This window comes from Lygodium microphyllum, chromosome 5 (assembly GCF_053477565.2).
Source record: "Lygodium microphyllum isolate KBCC chromosome 5, Lygodium_microphyllum_v1.1.10, whole genome shotgun sequence".
NCBI lineage: Eukaryota > Viridiplantae > Streptophyta > Polypodiopsida > Schizaeales > Lygodiaceae > Lygodium > Lygodium microphyllum.
The window spans coordinates 104,901,147-104,924,803 of record NC_141139.1 but is presented as its reverse complement, the minus strand read 5'-3'; the positions used below and the strand labels follow the sequence as shown (position 1 = coordinate 104,924,803).

Sequence of the window (23,657 nt, the reverse complement as noted above, 5' to 3'; positions counted from 1 at the left end):
GATTGGTCTTAATGGCTCCTCCTCAATGAAGTTAAGATCAAAATAAACAAATTAGATGCTACCCTTCTTCTCATGGACTAATGGGAAAAGTTGTTGATATAAGGTGTTTCGCATCCCCCCTAAAAGAGGCTTACAACAATTGCGACCACAAAACACTCCGTTGGATGATGATAGGTGGGATCCAATTGAAGTCCCTCTTATCAAAAAAGGAAAAAAAGTGGCTTACTCACATTCTCTAAGGTCAAAGAGCACTGGCCATCCTCCCAAATTTATATTGGAATTTAGCTAGAGCCATCTATGTGTGAAGAATATCCCTATCTCTAAATTGAGATCAATTCCAAAGAGTACCAGTATTGACTAGGTTGAGTAAAGCTCATTGCTTTTGGATAAAGTTTCACCATGCAACAAGTAAAAACATTGTGCAATCTAGTAATGGTGTCCTAAAAGACCACACCCTTTAAAGTTAACATGATTTTGTGGAGAATCCTTATGGAGGTTGAATTTTCTATTTGTGATTATTTTGGTCTTCTTTGATTGTACACAAATTCTAGATAAAATTGCGAGGCTAATAAGAGTGTAACTTCATGATGAGACAACTTGGAAACTAGCGTTGTTGGGGCAAAAGGAAAAGGTGTCCCCAACAATGTTTGAGGTATAATGAGTGCAACTATTGTTGAAATATCAAATGGAAGAAATGCCTTACTTGTCAAAGGCAAACCTTGGATTCTAGTAGATCCATTAGATCATTTTGATCAGTTTTGTGATTGAGTATTATCCCTCGTTAAGGTCAAGCATAGAGAAGAAAGTTGTAAGCTAGTGGTCTCTAAGTTGCAAAGCTCTACCAAAGCTTAATACCCTTCTCGTAACAATATAAATTCCTTATTAAGCTCTATCAAAGCTTAATACTCTTCTTGTAATACTATGCATCCCTCATTATCAATACATATTTTGATTTGCATTTAAACAAAAACCAATACAACAAGATCATTACATATGCATCAACTTATTTTCAACAAGGAGACTTCTATAGTTGAGTTGTTCTAATACTACAATTGAAGTTTTCACTCGACATAATACTAAACTATAGCATACCATGTTCATTTGTAAGCCACACTTATTGCCATGTCATACAAAGCACCTTTTATGAATTAGTAATAAACAAAATGAACATCTTTAACTCCCCCTTCAATGAGATCATTAGAAGAAAGATTACAATGTATTACAATGTGTTATAGGCCCAAAATAAGCCTTCATCTTGTGAATATCATAATCTCAATGTTTTAATCTCACAATTTTTCATCCGCTTACGACTTCCAAGGAGTTCCTACACAATACAACAAATGTGCTTGTTCAAATTATACACAAGAAAACACCATTACTCCAAGTGTCTAAAATCATAACATTAAACAATGTTCTTTGATCATCTATTGCTCGTCTCAACAAAAGTGACACCCAAAAACAACAAAGCTCATACATATTACCTAGAATGTTATTTGCATGGTTTAAAATCTCTCAATATAAAGCAAGAAATAGCTTAATCAATTGCCTATAAACTTGAAATAGTATCTCTATGCATTTCATGAAAGCATAAGAAGTGGAAGCATTTAGATGCAGATGCAATCCACACCAATCGTACACTAGAATAAATTGTAATGTTGACTTCATCTCACTTTTTCGAGGAACATTATACCATAGAGGATATAGTGTATTAGTGCTTAATCAAAGAATATTTCTATGGGTTTGATAACTACTTAGCCCTTCCACCAAGCAATTATTATGATTGTAACACCATAACTAGATCTAATAAAGATATTACTTTGTTTCAAACTTTAATTATGTCACCACATCCATATGTACTCCCCTTTGAGTGAATATGGAAAGGTATCAAAGAAAGCTATTTCTCTATATCAAACTAGATTCTTTTGCCACAACTAGACTATATGCCATACGCAAAAAAAAACTTCCCAACTATATTTAAGTCATAAGTGATATATTCAACCCTTGGACAATTCCAATAACTCATAATCAAGACTCCTAGTTGCTAGTCAAAATTTGAATTGCTACGCATTGGAGTATTTAAAGGACCCTTGCAACATACACCTTAAAAATACAATAAAACAAGTATGGATGCACGTAAACCTTGCAACATTTGCCTAGATCTTTGCCCTCCCAAGAATCCCTACTACCCTTCTACTCTCTCCCTAGTCTTCATAACATGTGTACATCCTTCCCTAGGCCCTATCCTCTACCTCAATCCTCAACTAAGACTATGTTAGCTAGTTACTTTGTGAGCAAGGAGAGCCAATTGCAACAATTACAAAAGGAATGTGGTAAGAAAAGACTATACATGGAGATGAGAAAATCAAGGCAAAAAGAAGTACAAGAGAAAGTGATTCCCAAAATGATAGAGGATCAACCTTAAGAAGGTGGCCAACATTGTGAAATCCATGTATTCAAAGTTTCAATTTCACGCTAAGGCAAGAATTGTGAACCAAAGAAGCAACTTGTAGTAATTCATGAGTTGAAATCTACAAGAAAAGCTTGAAAGAAAAATTGCAACCAAGTTATTTAGTCCTAGTACCAAATGTAATATAGTTACTTTGCTAGGAGTCGATACAAAAAATTCTTTCAAATGCAAACCCTTGGCAAAAACCTTTGCCTTGTGAATGCATTATTTGAAGTCTAAAGAGAGCCACAGTAGCTAGGTCTATATCCCTATTTCATGGGGGCACATTGATTACAAAGGAAATGCTCAATGCTTGGTTTGAAGATGCCCTATGAGGGCATAAGTTAGCACAATTTACTTATGTACATTATGCCCATTGCTTTTCCCTAATTGTACAAACTAGCTTGTTAGCACAACAATTACTTTTTCCAACATGTTCTCTCTTTGTTGAGGCTTTTTGACAAACTTACCCATGTGCCAAAAAAGAAGCTATTTCGCACGACAAAGGGATTTCAAGGTATGTATTCTTCCAACATGGAAGATATCATACTCCCTTTGGATGTGGGATTAAATTTATCTCATCCCTATTGTATCAAGATGCAAACCTTTTTTTCCCCCAACATGTGCTATGAATATAAGAATCTAGTCATTTTGCAACAATCTAAACATCTTCCATGGATCTTCTTCCAAAACTAAGGGGAAGTAGCTTTAATTTTTTAATTTCATCTTCTAACTTTGTAGCATGTCATTGGAGTCTTTAATTTGATTTGACCTCAAGTCCCCCAGCCTAGATATCTAAAGATAGTACAAACTTAGAGTTCTTTGAACTAGAATTGTATCCAATGTAGGGTATCCTCTATCCCACATACAAAACTTCGATTTTTAGCATTGCTAATCACCATTCTAAAGACCTCAACAAATTTGCTATAGATGCTAAATGCTAAGTAAGCTGTCAATATTCATTTTGTCAGCATTTAACATATTGAGAGTATCATTTTCAAACATCTACATGCATATTTAGGTACCCTACGATAGAAAGCCATGTACATCCCCATTTTGCAATCTAAAATGGATCATCTTTAGAATAGGAACAATTGTTGTAGCAAGGAGAGGAGGGGCTAATGGATACCTTACCTTACGCTAAAATCAAGCAAAAAGCATGGATACCCTACCTTAAGCTGAAATCAATGAGAAAGCATGCCATTATTCCCAACTCCTACAAAAACATCCATGAACAAGACCCCAACAATCTTACAAAAATATGACCCAAATCTAAGCTTATGCATAGTAGCAATCAAGAAGCCCCACTAAATCCAATCATAGGCCTTGTCCAAGTCGATGTTAATTAGAATAAAGTGGTCCTTCCTTTCAATCGCAAACCCGTTAGACACCATTAGATTAAGAATAGCAACATGGATTTTGCAACCATGCAGAAGGCCATACTAGCCTACATGCAAGATATTAGGGAGTAGGAATTTTAACTCTAAGAGCCATAGCCTTTGATACTATTTTGTAACAAACATTGAGCATAGTTAATGGCCTCCACTAGCCAAGTTTTGCTCTATTGAGAAATTTGCATAGAAGTTTAGTACAAACTTCATTTGCCAATTCGAGAAGCATACTTGCTCTTTTGCTCTCATTCACAAAATCCCAAAGATCCTTTCCACAAGTACCCTACTGCTATATAAAATTCACAAGAATACCATCGAGTCCACAAGGCTTTCCTTTTTTCATTCTTTTGACAACATACCCTAATTCTTCCACAATGAAAAGCACAACCTCCTTAACAATCAACCAACCAATCGAATTAAGAAATTCTTGAAGCACATTTTGGTAGTCCATACCACTTCTAGGCTCGACTCCAACAATAGCTAAGAGGTGCCCAACAAAAACTTTAGCGATAGAATGGTCATCAAATTGGGACACTCCTTTTTTGTGTCCAATCATAGCGATCAATTCCTTTCTTTGCTTGTTTAGATGCACTTGGAAAAAAAAGGTAGTAGGAGTATCTCCTTCAAGTATCCATTTTCCTTTCTGTTCCATCTTAATATTCGCAATCCTACCCCCTTTTTTGAGCTGCAAGGTTATCCTCAACATCTTGTAGGAACCACATAAGAATACAATCATTAGAAAAGAAAGAAATAGCATTAAGAAATCTTTTATGTATCTACAAGAACCGGTTGCAAATTTCCTCTGAAGTAAAGCCTTCACCTAGACATAACTTTTCGAATACTCAATTATAGCTTGAATAAACTCCCTCATTTTAAGAAAGAGAAGCATACCTTTAGCTAGCAACCACCCAAACCTCCTTAACTTGATTAATAAAATGGTGAATCCTTTAAAAAGGTATTACCTAAATGATAGTGGTCCATGATTGATCATGACATTCTCAATAAGGCAATGGTCAAATTCACTTAGATGCAAAAATTGCCTAAGTTAAGGATCTTTAGACAATTGGGCAAAATTATCAACTTGCTATCTTCAACTAAGCTTTAAATTGATCATCATAGTCATCCTCTTCTTGCTCATCATTAGCATTTTGTGACCTCAAAGGACCTACTTCATGGTCAAAACTCGCATTTTCAACATGTTGCTCATGCTACATGCCCATACCAAGATCAAGCATTATACTGCCCCCAATGCTTTATGATCCTTCGAATCATGAAACATCATCATGGCTTGAACCCATTACATTACATGCTTTTTGGATCACACTCAATTGATCAAAAATTAAGCAAAATGCAAATTCACTAACTTGCACACAAGTGCCTTAAGCACACCTAATCAAAGGAGTTTATGTAATCTCGACAAAGAAGCCATGAAACATGTCTTCCTTCTCAAATAGGGTGGTAAATGACATAATTTAACACAATAAACGAATTCACAAATCTAAAATAATACTTTGCCACTTATATGTTGCATATCTCATTAGCCCCAACAATTGGCATGACTTGCAACATTTATTTAGATTGTATTGTTCCAATTTGAAGTAGATGGAGACATAGGTCGATCTGTCTCCAACTCTCAATACAATGGGCTATCACAAATGAACAACAATTCTTGAAATCAAGTTGCCCTTGATAAGGCTTGAACTTGGGCACAAATTGATCCTTAATCTCTTGCATACAAGTACAATCAAATGGAGATAGTGAAACCCTTCAATTCAACTATAACCTCTTCAATTCTAGCTACTACTCTACTGCCATGATCTTCAATTAATGAACACAGGTTCCAAGTTGTTTGAGAAACCCTAATTTTGACTATAAACTAGGGTTTGACAACAATAGATCATTATTGCCTTTCACCAAGAGAGAAAAAATGCTAAGAATTGCTAAGGGAATGTCAAAGAATGAGAGAAAAGGTAAGAGAGAAGACTAAGGGGGGAGGTTTTTGAAATTTGTTGTCAGAAATGGCTAGAATCATCTGATGTACCTCCTGGAACAACCCAACCAACTTTCATCTACAACTCCAAACCCTCTAGATGCTATTCCCTACTCCTATAGACCCTCAAGTTGTCACCTATTGCTGATTGACAACCTTCTAGGACAATCGCTTCCTACATGAAGCTCCTATTTAGCTAGCACCTAATTTTTAGGTGTTCCTCAATCACTAGGTTCTCTCTCTCAAATGCTATCCACACTCACAATAGTTGAGCACAACCTCCACCAACCTCCAAATAGCTTCCCTCGCTTTGGATGGGCAAATTCACAAGGTAGTAGCAGCATTCCAAAAGCAATTTTCAAAAATGAATTACTAAAGATCAATTAATTCCATGAACCCTATCCATTAACTGACCTCAACCCATCCTCATTGGATGTGCTAAGCCAATTGAAAGTGAAAGTTGTTCCAACTTTAATTGACCTCCACAAGACAGGACCAAATCAATGCTCTAGGACCAAACTGACACCAAGCACCCACAAGACCTATCTAGCACGACTTGCAACAAGTTTGCCATTATCACCCACTACATGCTTAGGGTTTTAGACAATCACTATACATTAACTAACTTGCACTTAACATTTGCATCTCACATGCGCACAACTTAATAATGCCAAACCTTAGCATTAAAAAATACACATCCTGTGATTCTCTCTCTCTCTCTCTCTCTCTCTCTCTCTCTCTCCACATATATATATATATATATATATATATTTAAATCTCCCTCCTCTCTGGAGTAAAAATAGGCTTTTTTTTTCAGCATTACCTTGGACACATGAATCGAGTAGGGCGTTGGGTCTTTTTAGTATTTACCTTTGTACTTCATGGTGGGTTTTCACCCTTTTTGAGCTTTTCCACACAATAGTAGAAAGAGATACACCATGTATGTGTATATGCATACTTGCAATATGCATGAATTGGCATAATAGCAATGATCCTTCGAATCATCATTAGCCAAAAGGCCATTTAAGGCATATACAGGCTTGCTCACCTTGAATTCTTGAGCATTATCAATATGTAATAGCATAAGCTTACAACATAGAGACAGAACTTATGTGAACTGCATGGAAAAGTGAACTTCCTTTGAAACAAAGGTTATCTTGATGAGTAGCTTTTCCAATGGTTAAGGTGTTGCAAAATAGAGAAATTGTAACCAGGCGCAAAGGATGTGGATCAGGCTATGAATACATCCATTGTCTCCTTTGGGGCTATTCTGATTGAGGATCACTACTAAATCATTGGACAGCATAACCCAAATGCGACTTCCCTAACATAAGTTTTTTGGCAAATACTTTCAGGTGTTTGGCAAATTACCTTCTGATAACTAGAGTTTTATTCGTTTGTGTAGACCATAATTCAGACCCTGTGGACGATATGGACAGCATGAGAATTTGGACCCTATGGGTGATATGGATAGCAGAAAACCATGTGAATTTAGGATCGTTATCTTTCAGCCTCTCATTGTTCTCTGGTTCAAAACAGCAATCTCTATGGTAGGCTTCAATCGGTGATGTTGCCAATTCCATACTCCTATGTTTTCTAAATTGTGGTGATGATGCATTAGCATCATCCCCTTGCATATCACAATAGCAATTCCACAATAATGTGTGCGCGCACACAAGCACCCATCAAAAATATGAGAAAGTGTGTATGCCTGTGTGCCTGCATGAATGTGCGTGCATCACATGCTCACAGGTGTGGGTGCATGCATGCATGCCTCGCCGCATCATACAGAAATTATTATTCAATAGTTGCACATGTGAGCACCTGTAAGGCCAAGTTCAATCCCCACTTGATTGACAGCGCAGTCAATTCCCCATCCAGCAACTAGCCCAAAATAGCATGTGCATGAACTCATTGTACATAACCATGTGCAAGTGTCTGCATGTGTGCATGCGCGTGCACACGTGTGTGTGTGTGTGTGTGTGTATGTGTGTGTGTGTTGGGGGGGAGAGAGACGAGAGAGGGAGGGAAGACCTTGAAGAATGTAGAATGCCCAATCACAATAAGGACAGACTCTGGTCTTGATAGCAGATGTTGACGGAATCTTCCAACTCTCTTTCTTAAGTGCCCTGCAATAAAGTTTTTGTCACCAACAAGGGTAAATATTCAAAAGGAAACACATCTATAGACATGAACGCTACCAATGCTTTCTGGGGCGTTAAAAACACCACTGATAGGATCATTTGGGCGGTTTGGTGGTGAGTACCACCACACCTCTGGCAACCCAGCAAAGGATAGCATTGGGAACTCCTCAGCCAGCATCTGTATAACAAGGACAACAGAAGAACAAAATCAGCTTATTTCATAGTCAGCCACGTTAACAATATAGAAGAGGTGCAGTCTAGTAATTACACTGACAGGTGTTCCCACATCTACACTGGTACGCACATATTCTGTGTGCAGATGTGAAACCTCGATGCGCCCAGAATGCGTTGTCTGGTAATAGAAGACAAAATAATGAAATGGCCTAGCTTTAAAAACTACTTGATCTGTAATAAGTTATGGCATCGCAGACCAACGTCGCGAACCTGCGCGAAACCAACTGCATGTTGAAGGGTCTGCAAAGCTCTCATGAGAGGTGAGACCAGAATCTGCAATTTGCAACCTTCAGGAAATTTTCTACAGCTCAAATTCAAAGCACAGCATTAAATATTGGGCACTTACTACTTCTGCCCCAAGGCCGCTCAACTTGACTTTCAGAGCAGATGCCTAAAAAGCATAAGAAGTGTCAACCCTCTCAATTGCACAAAAATGCTCAGACAATGAGCAAAATAAACAAATCAACCTGCTCAATCCCCAGAGGCGACAAGATGACATCAAAGGGATGATTCCCTTTGCGTGTTCTAAAGCGTCCCTCTTGGTAGGTAGTATGGCCATGACGAATAAGATGCACTATCTGTGTATGCCAAACATGTGTGCCATTACAAAAGTAATACCGTTATCTTCAGCATAAGCTATCACATTTGTTCTCCCTTAAAGTCTTGCAAGCCATCAAGTCACATGCACAAATAACTAGAGGCCTACAAGGCAACGATTAATCCATTCATAAATGACAGTATTATGTTTACAAAAAGGCCCGCCTTTGTGTGTGTGTGTGTGTGTGTGTGTGTGTGTGTGTGTGTGTGTTTTTTGAAAAATGGTGTGGCTCAAATCCTTGAGCAATTATCACTGCAGTCCTTTGCATTTCGCCTCAAATAGGTAAAACGCCAGTTAGAAAGCCAGCAGGTGATGTGGGCAGGTGGGGCTGGATCCTCAAATCCTTGAGGCAATTATCACTGCAGTCCTTTGCCTTTCACCTCAAATAAGTAAGGGCCAGTTAGAAAACCAGCAGTGATGCAGTTCTCTACAGAGCACAGCAGTGTGGAGATCTCGATGATCCCGAACTGCTCATCAGAAGCCCACAGCTAGACAGCTGCAGATACAAGCCACTAAACAGAAATAATCAGTCCCCCCATCATAGTGGTCATATCATTCTCATTCACGACTAACCGAAGCCTCCCTCCTATTATTCACATGACTCACCCTAGGGCATATATTAAGCTTGAGCCAATTTAAGTTGAAGCTTCATTTGTTTTTCAGTTGTTTTTCCTTTTTCAGCTTCAGCAACAATCATTTATGGCATTTCAAAGATGTTGAAAGTTGCATAGGCCTTTTTGCCTCTCTTAAGTTTTCTTCGTGAAGGTTGTTGAATTAAAAATCATTAATATGTACAAAGGACCCTCTAGTCAGCAACCAAAAGCCACAGCAAATGAAAACCAAATAGAGAACTCAGAAAACAGCCCAAAAACCACATGGGTACTAGCAAAAAGAAGGCCCATCTGTTAGCTGCCTATTTTAGGGTTTGTCAGTCTGCCATCTCCTGGTTGTAAGCTCCTATCAGAGTCTGTAGAAGACATAGGAGCTCTGTGTTTTTCAGTTTGCACACATCTTATTGCACATTTCTTGTGTCTGCATATCAGGTGATAGTCATTGCCGCTTGCCAATGGTCCCACATGTTCCAGGATGCTGTGTTTTTTCTCAAGCAGCCACGTCAGCATTTTTCATTTAGTTAGCTCACACTCACACATGAGCTGACTAGACTGCTAACATACTCTCTTAGATCATGGGTGATCCACTACAATATAATGAGACAATGATCTGATACAATACAATGAGACAATGATAAGGACTTATCATAGTCTATACCACAACGAACCACTAGAATAGAACCATGGATACCCCAAGCATTGGGTGATCAAGCCACCACCAAGGTGCCTCGGAGAGAATCAGATGTTTATGTCAATCATACTAGCCCCAGAAAAATAAAGAAGAATCATAACAAATCTCTATGTCTGTCAACAATGCCTTGCAGTAGCATACAAGACCATCCTGTCAAAAATGCTTCTGAATATACATGGCCATGGATTCCCCACCTTTGGCCAAGACCACCAAAGTGTCTCCTCATGTTAGCTCAAACTAGGAGCCAATCCTGCTCTTTGTCAACCAACACCCCATAATGAACTTGGATGTCAACCCCAGCTCTAAGATTTCAAAACCTGCCAAACTTTGGTTGATGTGTCAAGGAAGTCCCTTTCTAGAACCTATGCACCTATATACCTACATAGATGAGACTAACTTGCCCTGCCTCACCACCCTCTCACACACTCTCTCTCGCACTAGAGAATCTTGAGGGGTACGGCATCAACTGCATTAAAAAGCAGGAGGCGCTACCAAGACCTTCCCACAATCTGAAGAAGATGATCTTGTCCACGACTTGGCTTGGGCCTTGGCCAGAGGAGCTAAGTTGAAATTTAAGGAAGAGGATCGCTCAGCAAAGGAATCCGTATCTTGCTTCTTCTTCTCCTTCTTCTTCCTCGAAGCTACTAACTCTCTGCAATCCTTGCGCAAATGTCCCTTCTTACCACACTGATAACATTGGACCTTTGACTTCTTCTTCCTATCACTCCTCTTTGAAGCTACAAAGGCCTCACTAGAGCTACCATATTGGGATGGAAGCCTCCCTCATAATCGAAAGACATCTCATGCTCAAGCAGCATCAAAGACATGTGGAGAAAACTAACGGGTGTCGATGATGTCTGAGCCCTCAAAGCATTGGCCACTCTATCAAACTTCGGAGGGAGCTTGTAAAGCACAATCCCCACAAGATGAGCCTCTGGAAAGGCAGACTGCATGTGTTGAAGATGATCCTGTACCTATGTAACACGAAGCAAGAATGATTGATTAGTATCCTTCGGCTCAAACTTCATCTGTTGGAGCTAACCACCATAAAGGATAACTGCACGAATAGTCCAAGGAGCCTCGTATAGCATTTGAAGCTTCACCCAAATCTTTGGAGCAGTCCTACAAGAGGTGACAGCTAGAAGGACTTCTTTGGAGATACAACAAAGAAGAGCAAAATAAGCATAGGCATCATTATTATTCTAAGTGAGCAAAGCTTCTTCATAGTTGTCCTCCTAGAAATCAGCTGGAAGAGGAGTAGGAATCTTAGGACACTCAAAAACTCCAAATACCGTGTACCATAACCACTTCTATACAAACCATGCTTTCATGACAGCACTCTACGTTAAGTAATCAAGGCCATGTAACTTGTCATCAGTGGAACAACAGGGAGGAGCCATCAAAGAGGATAGGAATAGAAAATAAAGGAAATATGAGGAAGAGAGAGACAAGATAAAAGACGGTTGTTGAGTGAAGATGCAGGATGGGCAAAGGCTAGGTGGTAAACTTGGTAGGCTGCTCAGCAACACTAGAGCAAGAAAGTTGGCAAGCGGTGGCAGCAAAGGAACAAACTAGGGGAAAGGGAATAGAAGGTGGCAATCGACATCAGAGACTAGGGTCACATCAAGCTACAACACACAACATGTTAGGATGCAAGTCACGTCATCCGGCAATGAGTCGACTAAGTCAAGCCCACTAGGATAAACTTTTCCCCACATCAACGTTCAAAAGAGTTACCAATTCATGGTCATTTTAAATGAAGTGCTCCACTTCATCTTTATCTAATCCAGCCAGCATGTTAATTGCTTGTACTTAATGTACACGATTTGATAGGGCCTTCTTCATTGTCACAAAGATATAGAACTTCTTTACATAATTATAGTGCATTAATTCCTAATTAGTTATCCTTTAATAGCCCCAAAAAGCATTTAATGCCAAATTACCGGAAAATAGATCACTTTTTTTAAATAGTGGGACAAATGCACCAAAATCCTCTATAAATAGATTCAATTGTTTAGTGCATCCTTCATCCCCAATCATTATCCCTCGATCTTCATCCATCAGCCCCTATCAGCCTCATATGCTTACCACACCGAAGAAAACTGGAGGTTGGCGAATTTGTGTAAACTATAAACCTCTAAATGTAGACACAAAGAGAGACCATTATCCACTTCCTTTGATGAGATTTTGGATTCAGTTGCGGAATATGAAAGATGTAGTGTTTGTGACGATTATTCAGGTTACTTTCAATTACCCATTGCTCCTAAAGATTAGAGGAAAACAACTTTTATAACACCTTGGGGATGTTTTTGTTATAGAGTTCTATCTTTTGGACTCAATAATGGCCTAGCATGGTATCAAGGGAGGGTAAAAAAAGGGCTAGCTCCTTTCCTAGGGAAGTTTGTGAGATTTCATTGATGATGTTTGTGTACATCGTACAAGACTTGAACATTGTTAAAAGCTGGACAAAGTGTTCGAAAGAATGGACAATTATGGTTGTCAATTAAATTCAAAAAATGTAATATATCTCAACCAAAAGTGAAACTTCTTGGTCATATGGTTTTCGAAAATGGAATAGAGCCCGATCCTAAAAAGGTTAAAGCTTTGGTTACCTTAATATCACCTACAAATACAAAGGAGCTTATGACTTTCATTCATAAGGTAAGATATCTATCAAGATCTATACCTTTGGCGTCTTAGTAGCTAAGAAGGATCCTTTGAAGCGAACAGTAGAAGCTGAGGAAGTATTTCAACAAGTTAAGGAAATTGTAGGCCATGCATCATCAGTCCAAGCACCTAATTCGAAAATGGATTTTTTCGTGAATCCATCAAGTAGGAGAAGATGCTATTGGAGCAATCCTTATGCAACAAGGAAAGAATTCTCGATACATGAGACCTATCTATTTTGCAAGTCAAGTAAAGTTGCAAGCTAAAAGAACATATACTGAAATTGTATTGGTAATGGTTAGTGTAATATTTGCTTACAAAAAGTTTAGGAGGTATTTGTTACTAAAAGCCTTTACAATTTTGACAAGCTATATGCTATTGCCACAATTAGGAAATAACTCAAATCTTTTGAGGAGAGTTATAAAATGGATTGTTGAGCTTGAGGAATTTCAGCATAAATTTCAAGTTGAGGATTCAACTTGAGCTACAATAGCAAATCTTTTGACTTATAGGGAAAGTTCATTCTTGTTAAAAGGAAAATTTGGGGACAAAGAAGAAGTTAAACTAGAAATTAAAAACTCATTTTTGAGGTATTTCGATGGATCATATCAGAAAGCACATCAAGCATCATCAAGAGGGATTGTAGCTTATGATCCACACGGAAAGTTGATAAGGAAAGAAACTATTAAACTTGAGGCAACCAGTAACAATGAAGCTGAATATGCAACCTTGCAAGCAACTATCTTGCTTTGTTAAAGGATAGAAATTCGAAGATTGAGGATTAGAGGTGATACTCTACTTTTAGCAAAGCAGATTCTTGGAATCTGGAAAATCAAGAATCCCAAACTTAAGAGAATGTGTAATAAAATTCGGAGAGATTTAAATCAGTTTGAAGCTTGGAGTTTGAAACACATAGCCAAGGTAGAGAATTAGGAGGCTTGTAACACTACCCAAGAAGCAATTTGTCAAATATTTGCTATTAAAGCAGATTTTTCTTTATGCTGCCTGCTTGGAAGACATCACCATTGCTGGAGGACCTGCACCTGCTGCCACCACACCAGTCCACAAGCTGTCCCGACTGCTCTTCCCAGCTAGGCAACCTGTACACCAGCTGGCAACCTGATCTACAACTCAGCCACATCTGTGTTTTGTCTTTCTAGTGGCTGCCCTGCTGTCCACGACCCCACTGCAGCCTGTTGCCTACAGCCATACACTTGCACTTTACTGTTTCAGAGATCTCTACCGGCAGTCAACATCATTTATTGCTGCATTTCATCTACAGGCAGGCCACCCTGCTGTCAACCAGCTTGCTGGTCTCTCTCAAAGTGCTGATGTCATCATCCACTCAGCCACATCTGCATTTACAGCCTGTTTAACTGCATAAACTGGTGCAATCATCATCCAACATCATCAGGGTCTTGTGGACTGCCGCTGCTGCATTTCCGGATACGTCTCAAGTATGGCACACTCTCGGAGGTCCTGGCATCTCCAAGGACCAACACCACTCTCAACTCACCTCAACCCCAATCCCTAAGACACTGAGGTTTGAGGCCCCTTTGTAGCATATTCAACATACAACATTCATTCTTCATTCACCTTTTGAGTTCTCTTCATCTTGAGTTCTGGACTACACTCTACGTTTGTCGTACACTTTGTCTATCTGTGCTCGAGCATTTCGTTACACAATTGTGGTTGCTGTTTACTAGTCAAGGTGGCTGATCCTACAGTCATGTGGCTGTCACACAAAATGTGACAGTGGCCAGCTGCTTGCTCACTACTATAAGTTGCGTGCCAAGAGATCTGGATCACACACTGCTGACTGAACTAAGATCAGGTGTTTTTTGCATGTCTATTGTGGCTGTTATGTAGGCATTGAGTATTGCTCTTGCAGGATGTAGGTGTATGTTGTCATTATTGACAAATTTCAAGTTATCTGATGTATTTGATGATTCTAGTATAAAGGTTAAAAGAATAGCGCAAGAGGTACAAAGGTTTTGGGCCAGTCCATTGTTGATGATTGGATGAATTGAGCAATTGTGAGAGAGAAATCTAGCTCCACTCTTGTATTGTGCTGTTTGATGTGTTTCACAAGTGTTGAATTGGTACCACATCAAGCATGGAGCTGGTACAACAATGTTAAGTTCTGCTGCCCTTTTATTACCAAAGGCCAATTTCATTGGCAGTACCATGGAGCCATGTTCTCTCTTGGTTGAGCAACACTTTCTTGGACCAACATAGAGCCATCCTCTCATGAGGCCAAGTTCTGGGCCCTCTTTACGCTCAATGGCCTATGAAAGTAAGAAGGCCAACTAAGAGCTCGAGTCTTAACAGGTTACGGTAGCACATGCTCTTAAGAGTTAAGGCACATGATATCAGTATCAAGCACTTTATTTACCTTCTCACATTGATTCACAAGAACATCTCTCCCAAAAGCTCAAACTAAGGCATTTTCTTTCACAAGTCTCTTCTAACAAATAGCCAAGTATATATGTTAAATGTGAAGATATGCTAGGGTTTGCACTTAGAAAAGACAAAGCGTACAAACATGACTAAAACACAATAACTCAGACATAAGCACAAAAACACAAAAATAGAGTAGAAAAGAATATGATGAAATTGAACAAATGTTGAATGTATATAAGTATATGCGCACAATGCTCAGAGGCAAATTGTCCAACACCCAATGGCTCTCATAGGAGTGGGCTGAGGGAGGTGCTGGAGTGTGACACCCACCGAGACCAATCCCAAGTGCTGAAACCACCAATCGGAGCTGAGAGATGATGAAGGGCAACTGGCAAAAATGCAGCCTCCAGCTGAGTCTCAGAGCAGTGTGTCCTCTAAGAGCTGTTCAGCAACAAGTGACTTGAAAATGCAGCTTTCCACATGGCTGAATGACAGGACTGCAGCTGGGAACAGGCTGTCAGAAGCTTCAGCAGCCAAGGCAGCTGTCCAACAGGCAGTAGACGATGACCAGCAGGCTGACAAAGGCTGGCATCAGCAAAATGCAGCAGCCCAAAAGTTCAAGAAGCAATGGTAGAAGCAATCGCCATGCAATTGGGCTGAAAACGCAGCAACCAGCAACCTCCAAATGGGCAGGTGGCAGCTGTAGATGACCACGCAGGGGCTGAAAGAGGGTGGCAGCAGCAGGCAATAGAACTGGCAGCCACATGTAGGTGTAGACTGGATGTGGCAGGCTGACTACTGAACTGAATGACAAGGGATGCCAAGTGACTATGCACACCATCTATTTATAGACAAGGAACCATAGAAACTCTTTCAGTATTAAGCTTTGAGTTTTGGGGCTGGTTAAATGAGCTAATTAAGGTTTAATGTGTAATGTAGCTTCTTTATCTTAACATTAAACTGTTGTGGTTTGAGTGAGGTAAAAAACATTTGCCATGTTGTTAAATCTAGAGAAATTTATAAATCTAAGCCTTGCCTTGCTTGATTGAAGAAATTGTGTTCATATAACTTGCATTCGTCCAATGAGAATTGCATAGAATGGCTTGAGATTATGAGTAGATGCATTCTGTTTTCACAATAGAGACAGCATTATTTTATTCACAATAGAGACAACTATCAAGCTCACCATTTCTTTCAAACCCTACAAAGCCATGCAAAACGTTGTTGCTCCACCTCTCCGCAACCACGATAGCAACAACAGCAATGCCAGATATATATTTCCCATTGTGGCATTTAATTATGAAAATAATCTTATGGCATATAGCCATATACCGTTGACATTCTAATGTGAGAGAGCAGACAATAAAAAGAGAGAAACTCCAAAAGGCTGGATGGACATTAAAAAGCACACAAAGAAATTTGATTTTTCATAATGAAAGTACTGCATATACAAGCTTTAACAAAGACAACACATGCTCTCTAGAGGAAATGATATCAAACAGTCAACATTTCAGAGAGGTTCCAAATGTGAGCCAAATCCTGATGCCTAGACTGTAGACATATTGCTGATAGGGCACCAAAAACATTATTTCTATGAACAAAAGGAGAAAGCAAACTCTTCTGATAGTGTGCATGCACCCATGTTAATAGCCCTGTGAGATGCTTCTCCACCACAAACAAAATCCATCAAGCCGTAGAAAACAGCAGCAAAACTATGTCAATACAATACCTTGTTTTGCCTGGTGAATATAGAGAACGATCTAGGCTGTGGATCAGCAGGATCCTGTCAGGAAGAACCATGTACAATGTATAAGTGGAAAGTTATTGTTCTGTCACAATGGAATGCTGCTTTAGCGCCTTGACTAATAGAACAGAAAGTCTTTAAATGCACATTTGATAGCTACATTTGCCTTAAGGTATTTGAAGCAAAGATGGGATTATGAAAGGAAGCATTAAAACCCCAAAAAAAAAAAGAAACCAACAGAAAGATTAAGAGAATTTAACCCCAAAATTTTTAAAATTAAACCAAACCAAAGAGAAAAGGAATGCTGGAGTCATGATCCCACCTTGTTGGTGGGCAATGCACCAGAAGAAGACTGAAAATTTGAGGGAGGAAAAGCAAAAACGGAAAGGTGAGTCATCAACCCACCTTGCCGGTTGATGGGAGCCCATCCTGATCATCTTCCTGTGAGGAAGCTTCTGTTCCTGCAGAATCAGAGTTGTTGGAATGGGAAACCCTTCGTGCGTAATTAAGACTTCTCGCAGCTCAAATGCAACCAAATAAACATACAAACCCGGACCAGCAATCGCCCCATTGCAGTTGTTGTTGGTCTTTAGCTCTGATGTGCGAGTTCTTTTCTTAATCATGTTTAAGAAAATGTGAAGAATTTTGCAGAGCTTTCTGAGAACATGTCGCCGGTAAAAGTATCGTTTTAAAAGCATATCCCCCCCTTTTTTCTCTAATTTTGATAAATATCACGTATATCTATCTACATCTATATGTCTATATCTATCTGCCAAAGCAAAAACCAAACCTTACATGTGGCTTACACACAAATCTTGCAACTAATTGTAGTACACCAAACATATAGATATGTAGAATAACTACTTTGAAACCATGCCGATGTATGTCATTATTCATATTTTCATGTTTTATCTACCTATTTAGTTAACTAATAGAGAGGGATCTTTTATTGATTCCATTCTTGAGAAAAAAAAGAAAGGTTTCCCATTCAGAAACACCAACTATTGTGATGCTTTGAGGCTATGATAAGTAATAGTTTCTTGAAAAAGAAAATATAATGCGCTAATAAAATTGCTCTGCAAATTGGTAGCATACGCTCTTATAGAAGGGAAGCATATAGGCTTGAGTTTGAAGATGGTTTGGAGACCAAGAAATGGACATAGACCCATTTAGTCTAGATCAAGCTTCCTTCAATGGCACATTACTAGAGAGGCAACACAACAATTGCACATGCATGGGTCTAGCACATATTCTATGATGCATGGAATATGTAATGCAATATGTTTCATTGTTGTGATGTATGGTGGGTAGTACAATGTCAAGTTATCCTCCATATTTTGCACAAATATAAAGTCTAATGTTGATACTTGAGCTAGAGCTGCAAATGAGGACACATGATGCCATTAGTAACAATGATGTGGAAGGTGTTTAGAGAGAGGAGGATGGAGAGAGAGAGAGAGAGAACTAGAGAGGGAGGACGAGAGGGGTTAAACACTATCATTTTACAGGCGCCTTAAAGACCCATGCTTGCATGGGTCCTAGCATGGAGCACTCGTGTGTAATAGTATTAAAAGGAAAGTTGCAAATCCATATTTTTTTCAATTATTACTGTTAAGAAAATAGTTCAAATGGAATTCAAAGATGTGAATAAATTTGCAGGTCTTTGGTACAAATATCATGTTAAATTTATACATCAAAGTTTTGTCCTTCTTTAGTAGCCAATATTATTCATTACCAATTAAGAAAGCAATGTGTAAATAATTACAAATCCTTAGTTTTCAACAATTATAGGAAAAAGTAACTCAAAGGAAACCAATTGAAAATCAAAAGGGAGTCTCTTTAAGTTGAATAAATAATTTTAAAAAGCAAAGGGAGTATGAGAGAAGGAACCCTAGTTTATATTATATTTCTATTTCACTAGGTAAGCAAACCTAGCTCCTATTTATATTCTCCATTGTTAATGAGAGTATTCTACCTTTTCGATTCTAGTTTTAAAGATTAAGTAGACACATTTTGGTCTCATGTTCACAACTCTATGTAGCAAAAGCATTGACATTTCATCTTTGTCATATAACTAAGATTGAGAGTTTGCAAACTTGTTAAAACGAATGATTTGACATGGGCTTTTCTCATAGATCTAGGCAGCATAATTCAACACGTTTGAGACTATATTGCTAGAAATTCATTCGTACTACAAACCAATCAAATATATAAAGCATTGTAGACAGTCTTACATATAGACCGATGAGATAACAATGTGAATATTGGATGTAATGCATTTGAAGATATTCATATTTCAACTTGATTTCTCAGTCACTCAATGGAAATACACACATCCTCGTTTAAATATAGTGGTTATAAAGGCATACATGAAGAACATGTGGCCCACTTGCTTGTAAAGAATGATGGATTGCTAAAGAAGCTCTTGTAGCTTTCCATTCAAAGTATTTTGTATTTGCTATATGCTTTTTCAAAGGTTTCATGTACCTTCAAAAAAGGGACATGTATATTCTTGGTGTATAAAAGGAGAGTGTATATTCTTGGTGTGTATGAAAGGGAAGTGTATATTCTTTGTGCACAAAGTAGATCATAGATTTTGACACACATCATGCAACATATAATCTCTTACTTGAATATGCATGTCTTGTTGTAATACATTTTGTCATAAGCAACCCCATTACTATTAGCATGCATGCATATGTGAATGGCTCTTTTTGGCAACTTCACATTCCTTGTGAGCTTGAATGCTAGTATTGAACAATGCAAAACTCAAATTCCTAATACATAAGATTTGCCTTTATTGGTTACCAAAATAATGATTACTTGCTTGTATAATCAAACAATGTGCACATGTATGTGCACATTTAAATCCCGATTAGATTAAGGAAAAAAAACATAAAGTAAGCAATGATTAGGCATGAGTGGTTTAGAATGTGTGATACACCAATTAGATAAATCCATCTAGAGAATACCAGCAACGACTATGTAATGTGAACAAGTGAATTATGAATTTGCATGCCTCATATGTTCTTATGAAGATACATCCTAAGCTATAAAAGAACCTAATCTATCAACTAGCTAATGCATGAAGTTGTAGGGAAATAAACAAGGGGATTGAAAGATGATGTGAATGGAGGAGATCATATGAACCACAAACAAAGGCACACTTCCCATATGAACCACAAACAAAGATGATGCAAATGGACAAGACCATATGAACCACAAACAAAGGCACACTTCCCATTTGGGGCCTACAAAACCGAGGTAGGCAAGGGGTGGGGGGGCTGCGCGTGTTGAGCTATAATGGATTTTATGACATATATTAACAAGTCATAGCATGAAACTTTGCATAAGAATAAAGGTGACTCGCAATTAGTAATCAATTAGTTGAATGGGACCTACAATTTGTGCGATTCCAACCTACGAATGTACTATCGTGCAACCTTGGATATGTTGTATATTTTTGAGATGGTGACTTGTTTGTTAGTTCCTTAATAGTGGAATCACTTTGTAGATTCCCTTGCTAATTATTCTTTCATTGAAGAAGTCTTTTTCAATTGTGGTCCGCGGGAGCTCTTACAATAACCTCCTAACATTAGCCCTGGACTACTTTGGGATCTTCTTTTTCAATTGTGGTCCGCAAGAGCTCTTACAATAACCTCCTAACATTAGCCATGGACTACTTTGGGGTCTTCTTGTTGACACATTCTATTTTGGTCCTGCACAAATTTTTTGAATGCAAAACTTAATAGTTGTATTATCTATAACATCTTATAAAGATGGTATTAGCTTGAGCTATACTTTCTTAGCCAACTTAAAAGAGTTGGACTTTTTCCCTAAACCCCCAAAAAATCTATCATTTAATTTACTACTTGTGAAATAAGCATGCTCTTGATCCCCATCCCATTCCTACATTTACCAATAAGGATCTCATTTCTACTTAATCAAACATCCTTAAAAAGAAGAGACTTGAGTATAGCCCACATGCCATGGTCATCCTCATTAAGCTTTTCCTCATTTCCAAAAAGTGGGTGTTTCCAACTGATCCAATTATGTGATCCAACCCTTTGCTTTAGTTAGATACTTCCAGCATCCTTAACTCCATAATGATCCCAAAAAATATGCTTGATTGTTTCCTCGACCCTCTTATAGAAAGGACAATGAGGAGAATTGTCCAGACACTTGAGTTTATCCTTGGGCAACAATATAAGGGTTATCCACAATGTCAAGTTGAGTTTGAAAGACAGTGTGACTCTCCAAACCCTTGTGAGTCTTCTCTTCCATGTCTAAGATCCCTAGGGGTCAACATGCACTTAAGACTTTTGGGCTTTTCTGGCCATTTGTCATCAAATGAAAGGAACTCCTTTATTTTCTTTAGCTCTTAGCAATTTTACCATTGAGTCCACAAAAACAAGGAACCTTTGCCATTTCTCAATAATGGTGATGGGTCATTCTTCTTTCTTCTTTGAAAGTATAACTTGCAATTAATTCTTTTCACCATCAATAAGGTTAAACTCTTCTCTTAAATGCTTGATATCCTCAAGGCTTAGAGTTGTCTTGTCCCAAACATCACACCATCTATTTGTCCCTTTATCACTCAAACCCTTAGTTAGCCTGATGCATCCAAAGATCCAAAACAACTCATATTCATAAACCAAATACTTTGAGAGAGTAACCCATTCACCTTGTCATAATTATCACAAGACCATTTTAGCTAATTAGTAACCCCTTTCCATGCACTAATCTTAAACTTTCTACAAAATATGATGTTCCAAGCAAGTAATCCTTCTATAAACCATGTTATCTAAGACTACTTGATTTTAATCTTAGACTTTCTACATAATATGATATTCCAAGCTAGTAATCTTTTTAAGCGTAGGCAACTTAGTCTTGTGTTGATCCAATCACACAAGATGGCAATCTAGGGGTCGATCTCTATCTAGTATTTTGAGTGGTTGAAAAACAAGCTTTGTCATTCAAGGCATTAGGTTCAAAGATTGAGCCAATATCCAACTTTTCATCTTCTACAACCAGTCTTACCAACCACACAATTATATTCTCATTTGGACATTACAACTTAGGTTTGAGAGAGGGAGATTTTGGCAACAATAAGGGTGCTACCATTTTCCCTATTGTTGGTGTTCACAAAGCATTTATACCTTATATCTTCAAAACTAACATCAGCTCTTGGCCCTATTTTATTTCTTGTTGACAAAAAAATCAGGTTTTCTCATCTTTGATAAACTCCTTACACTTACTTTGCCTCTTTTTAAAATATTAATCACAAAAATTTCACTGAGCAAAGTGGTCCTTCTAGGAAACCAATCCATTCCCAAATCAACATCAAACATTTAAATCCAGTCTACCGAGCATTGCATAGATATTGGTAAAGCTCACACTTGCCTTGCCAATTTTCTAGATGGAAGTTTTTAGTTAGTACCTCCCTTTCCACTTTTCCTATAATTCATTTTTTTTTCCACTTATGCCTATGTTTCCATTAGGTTGAATATTGTCCTTGTTGGCATGCATGTCCTTGCCTTTATGAACAAGGTGTCAGATGGCCTCCTTCCCCTTGAAACTGTCTTCTTTGGCTTATGATATCCTTGAGCTAGAACCTTTTGAGACCTTGAGCTCTCTTTTTAGTCATAGCCTCAATTTGCATGCCAAGAATCTAGTCCCATGGAATTCATGTGACTCCTGATCATTTCCTTTGACGATGACACATAAAATAATTTCCCATGGATCCACACAATCAATGTGGTGACGCCACTCTAGGTGGTTCCAAGACATTAGTCATTTATTGCCGTGTCATGTGGATTACAAGGCACTTGCTAATTCACATGCCATTTTCTTGATGAATTCATTGTTAGCCCCTTATTCTTTTTGTGCCTCCTCTTCTACACTTTGTGTTGCTTCTACTAAGCCAGCATTTACAGTGCTATGTAGCCTTGTGAAGGTTACCGTTAGTTGCTCATGTGCTTGATGAGTTTCCTCTAGCCTCTCTGCTCAAGCTGGTTATTTTGGCCTTTTGTTGTTTTGTCAAGACTATGAGATTGACCATTGTATTTCCTGATTCTTCATTATGCACTTGTGGATGCTTCATCTCTTCCATGGCAGTTTTCATTTTCTCCATGCCAATTATCACTTCCTCTATCTTTCCTTTTTGTTAGGAGTTATTGGGTGGAGGCTTGGACATGTTCTTGATGCATAGCATTCTCCTCATTGAGCTAAAGCTCGAGCTTCTATCCTCTTGGATTGAGTCAGTGGTGGTTGACTCTATTGGCCACTTGTTGATTAAGCATGTAACAACTAACTATTTAGTTGTTTTCTTCTTCATTTGTGTCATTTCACCCTTTAGTTCTTGTATGGTTGCAAGTAATCCTTGAAGATCATTGGGTGAAGTGATTGGATGTGCTCCTTCCACCAACTTTTCCTTTTGATTTGGTGGAACTCTCACCTTGATGTGCCTTAGCTAATCGTTCTTGCAATTGTTGTGCCAATGACTCCTTTGTTTCCTCATGTCTTCCTTGAAAGTCATCCTTAGTCTACTAAGGATCCTCACGTTCTTTGGTACAAGATGCCTCTTTAACTTCGTCAAACTCTTTCTTTGAGTATTCCAGTGCGACTCTAAACCGTGCTTCCTCAATAGTCACTCTTAATGGCAAAGGTTGACTTCTTATCATTCCTTTCCTTCTTTGCCTACTCTTTTTTCTTATCTTTTGCAAGTCTTGTTTCCCC

General features: G+C 38.4%; 1 protein-coding gene across 4 annotated transcripts; it reads right to left on the bottom strand.

Moving 5' to 3' along the window:
* Positions 1-1,128: 1,128 nt before the first annotated feature.
* Positions 1,129-19,226, bottom strand: LOC148036240 (uncharacterized). Of its 4 annotated transcripts, none has more exons than XM_087678248.1 (11): positions 19,154-19,226; positions 17,470-17,576; positions 17,325-17,380; positions 16,905-16,958; positions 8,673-8,783; positions 8,552-8,596; positions 8,416-8,478; positions 8,240-8,323; positions 8,029-8,149; positions 7,862-7,956; positions 1,129-1,324 (listed from the first exon to the last, which is right to left on the bottom strand). In XM_087678248.1, exons 1-11 carry the CDS (start codon positions 19,210-19,212, stop codon positions 1,265-1,267), a joined length of 855 nt encoding a protein of 284 aa, XP_087534374.1. In that variant the 5' UTR covers positions 19,213-19,226; the 3' UTR covers positions 1,129-1,264. The 4 variants fall into 4 exon arrangements, with proteins under 4 accessions (XP_087534374.1, XP_087534375.1, XP_087534377.1 ...); XM_087678249.1 differs by having other exon boundaries at positions 17,476-17,576; XM_087678251.1 differs by lacking the exon at positions 19,154-19,226 and having other exon boundaries at positions 17,242-17,380; positions 17,476-17,776.
* Positions 19,227-23,657: the final 4,431 nt, after the last annotated feature.

Coding starts and splice junctions, on each gene's coding strand:
- LOC148036240 (XM_087678248.1), bottom strand. CDS start 19,212: ATGAATATCTTCAAATGCATTACATCCAATATTCACATTGTTATCTCA. Junction 8,784..16,904: donor TATTCACCAGGCAAAACAAG/GTATTGTATTGA, acceptor TGGCATACACAG/ATAGTGCATCTTATTCGTCA. Junction 8,324..8,415: donor ATGCAGTTGGTTTCGCGCAG/GTTCGCGACGTT, acceptor TTCTATTACCAG/ACAACGCATTCTGGGCGCAT.